At 65.2% G+C, this 2,375-nt stretch overlaps 1 protein-coding gene and 1 non-coding gene across 2 annotated transcripts in view; both read right to left on the bottom strand.

Moving 5' to 3' along the window:
- Positions 1 to 1,746, bottom strand: part of LOC107307130 (glycogen phosphorylase, muscle form-like) — a 19,709-nt gene extending 17,963 nt beyond the window's left edge. The window contains exons 1-3 of the mRNA XM_015850573.1: positions 1,732 to 1,746; positions 1,439 to 1,553; positions 74 to 594 (exon numbers count right to left, since the gene is read on the bottom strand). Of these exons, the coding sequence (XP_015706059.1) occupies positions 74 to 594; positions 1,439 to 1,553; positions 1,732 to 1,746 (651 nt within the window). The remainder of the gene's footprint in view (positions 1 to 73; positions 595 to 1,438; positions 1,554 to 1,731) is intronic.
- LOC116652627 lies at positions 664 to 816 on the bottom strand. Its single transcript, XR_004305778.1, has one exon. It is a non-coding gene; the product is annotated as a 5.8S ribosomal RNA (ribosomal RNA).
- Positions 1,747 to 2,375: the final 629 nt, after the last annotated feature.

Here is a 2,375-nt window from a genome sequence, read left to right as displayed (position 1 = left end):
AGGGGGGAGGGCCCCGCCCCGACGGGTTTCCACCCCGAGCGGAGCCCCGAGACGCGCTCCCTCCCGAGCTCACCGGCTCACGCGGAGGACGAGACGCCCGGACGCGAGGAAGGACGCGCGGCCGGAGGGCCGCGGCCCCAAGGGCCGGAGACGGACCCGCGGGATCGAGCGCCGGGCTCGCTCGCTCGCTGCTTACGCGGACGGACCGACGACCGGAGGGGCCGGGAACCGCGCGCCCCGGAACCGCGCGCGCGCGGCAGCACGGCGCGACACCGCCGCCGGTGACGCGACCCGCAGGCAGCCGCGCGCGGGGCCGGGGAGGGCGACGACCGCTCCTCCCTCCGGGCCGGGGGCCGGACCGACGAACGAACGAACGGACGCGGAAGAGCGAACGAACGAACGAACGAACAGGACCGGACCCGCGGCGCGACCGACCGGAAGAGCCCGGCCGACCCGCGGGGACGAGGCTCGGCCAGAGCGGGCGCTCCGGGAGCGCGGGGAGCTCGCCCAGCGAGCCCCCCGACCTGGGGTCTCCACTTAGGGGGACGAAGGCCCGCGGCGCGACCCCGACCTCGTCGTCGGAGGCGCGCGGGCCTGCGAGGCGCCCCAGCCGCGCCCGCGCGGACGCCGCGCAACGGCGGCCGCCGGCGATTGACCGTCAAGCGACGCTCAGGCAGGCGTAGCCCCGGGAGGAACCCGGGGCCGCAAGTGCGTTCGAAGTGTCGATGATCAATGTGTCCTGCAATTCACATTAATTCTCGCAGCTAGCTGCGTTCTTCATCGACGCACGAGCCGAGTGATCCACCGCTAAGAGTTGTCTGACTTTCGGCACCGCCCCGCGCGCGCGGGGAGGCCCCTCGACTTTTTCGCTCGCCTTCCACCCAGGGAAGGCGGCTCCCCCGCACCGCACCGCACCGCGGAGCGCCCCGACGCCGGGACCACCGCGGAGCGGGACGGGGCGGACGAGCGTCGCCTCCGCGAGACCGCTAACGAGCACACCATCGAAGGAGAGGAGAGAAAAACATAGCGCGACCGAACGAGAAGGGCGGGGAGCCCTCGCTCCCGACCTGGGGAAACGACCCTGTCTCGCTTCGGGGACGGACCAGGCGCCCGGCTCGGCTTCGGCCCGACAGGAGGAGCCGCGGGACGGCAACGCGCGGGACGGCACGCGCCGCCGCGAGCCGGCAAATTAGCTCCAGCGCTCAGACGCGCCGGACCGCGCCCCGTAAAAATGTCACCCGTAATGTAGATCCACCCTTAAAATCGACTGGGAGAAGAACGCGACTCGCGCAGCGAAAGTGCGTGTCCCGTTACTGGGTGTCACGGCCCCCCCTTCGGCAAAAACACCAACAGGAGACACATGTCAAATGTTTAGAGAACCACACTACACAACCTTCTCAAGTGCTTCCTGCCTACAATGGAGCTACGTCCAAATTACCGGTAGCAATGTAAGCGTCACCAACGCTTAGTGGCACCTCCACACACCGTATGGATACGCTCTCTCGCACTCTTCCTATCCCGGTCATAACGAGATACCCGTCGAACTCCGTGTCCTGAGGGTCAACCACACACATGTATGTTACCACAGCACCTCCACCTACCCCTACTTCATACAACTGCTCGACCATTGGTGTTGGAGCCGAGATACGTTCTGAGCAATGCGAGACTCTGCTACAGCATTATCTCACGGACGCCGGGGGTTCCCAGCGTGGATACGGGTCAGGCACAGACCTGCATGGAGCTCATGGCGCCCACCCCTGCCCGCTATTAATCACGTGGAAGGCCTCGGATACTGTGTCCCTTCGGGAGGCCACCCTGACGTGAGGGCCTTTGCGAAACAGCCCACGAACCGTTCCGGTCGGATTTCTCGAAAGCTCTTCGCTGACGACGTCGTGCACAGCGTCGCAGCCAACGACCAAAGAAAGTACTTCCTGCCTTTCCAAAGCGAGCGCAGCCTCTTGCCGCAGAAGGAGACACTCGGACTATAGATGGACAGGACTGGCGCAGATGCAGGCAGACGGCGGATAGGGTGAACCGGCACAGAAGAGACAGGTAAGCCGACCCATAAGAGACCATAGGGATCCCGCCAGATAGAGCGCCACATCCATAGGGAACGCATAGAGACGCCAGAGAACGCGAAAACCATAGAGAGCCGATGAGACGAGAACCGAAAGGTACTACCCTGCTTCACACAAGGGGAGCTACCGGTTGGGGCCACGCTCAGACAAACACAAGCAGAAGTGAAATCAGCAGACCGCATGAAGCGAGACCGCGCCATAAGAGCCCACGCGCACAGACGACCCATAGACGAGACCACTAGCAGCACCCCATAGAGACGCCAAAGTACGAGAAACCCATAGAGACACATAGAGATC

This window comes from Coturnix japonica, unplaced genomic scaffold (genome assembly GCF_001577835.2).
Source record: "Coturnix japonica isolate 7356 unplaced genomic scaffold, Coturnix japonica 2.1 chrUnrandom489, whole genome shotgun sequence".
Lineage (NCBI taxonomy): Eukaryota > Metazoa > Chordata > Aves > Galliformes > Phasianidae > Coturnix > Coturnix japonica.
The sequence above is the reverse complement of the archived record's forward strand: the minus strand, read 5'-3'. Positions and strand labels throughout refer to the sequence as shown.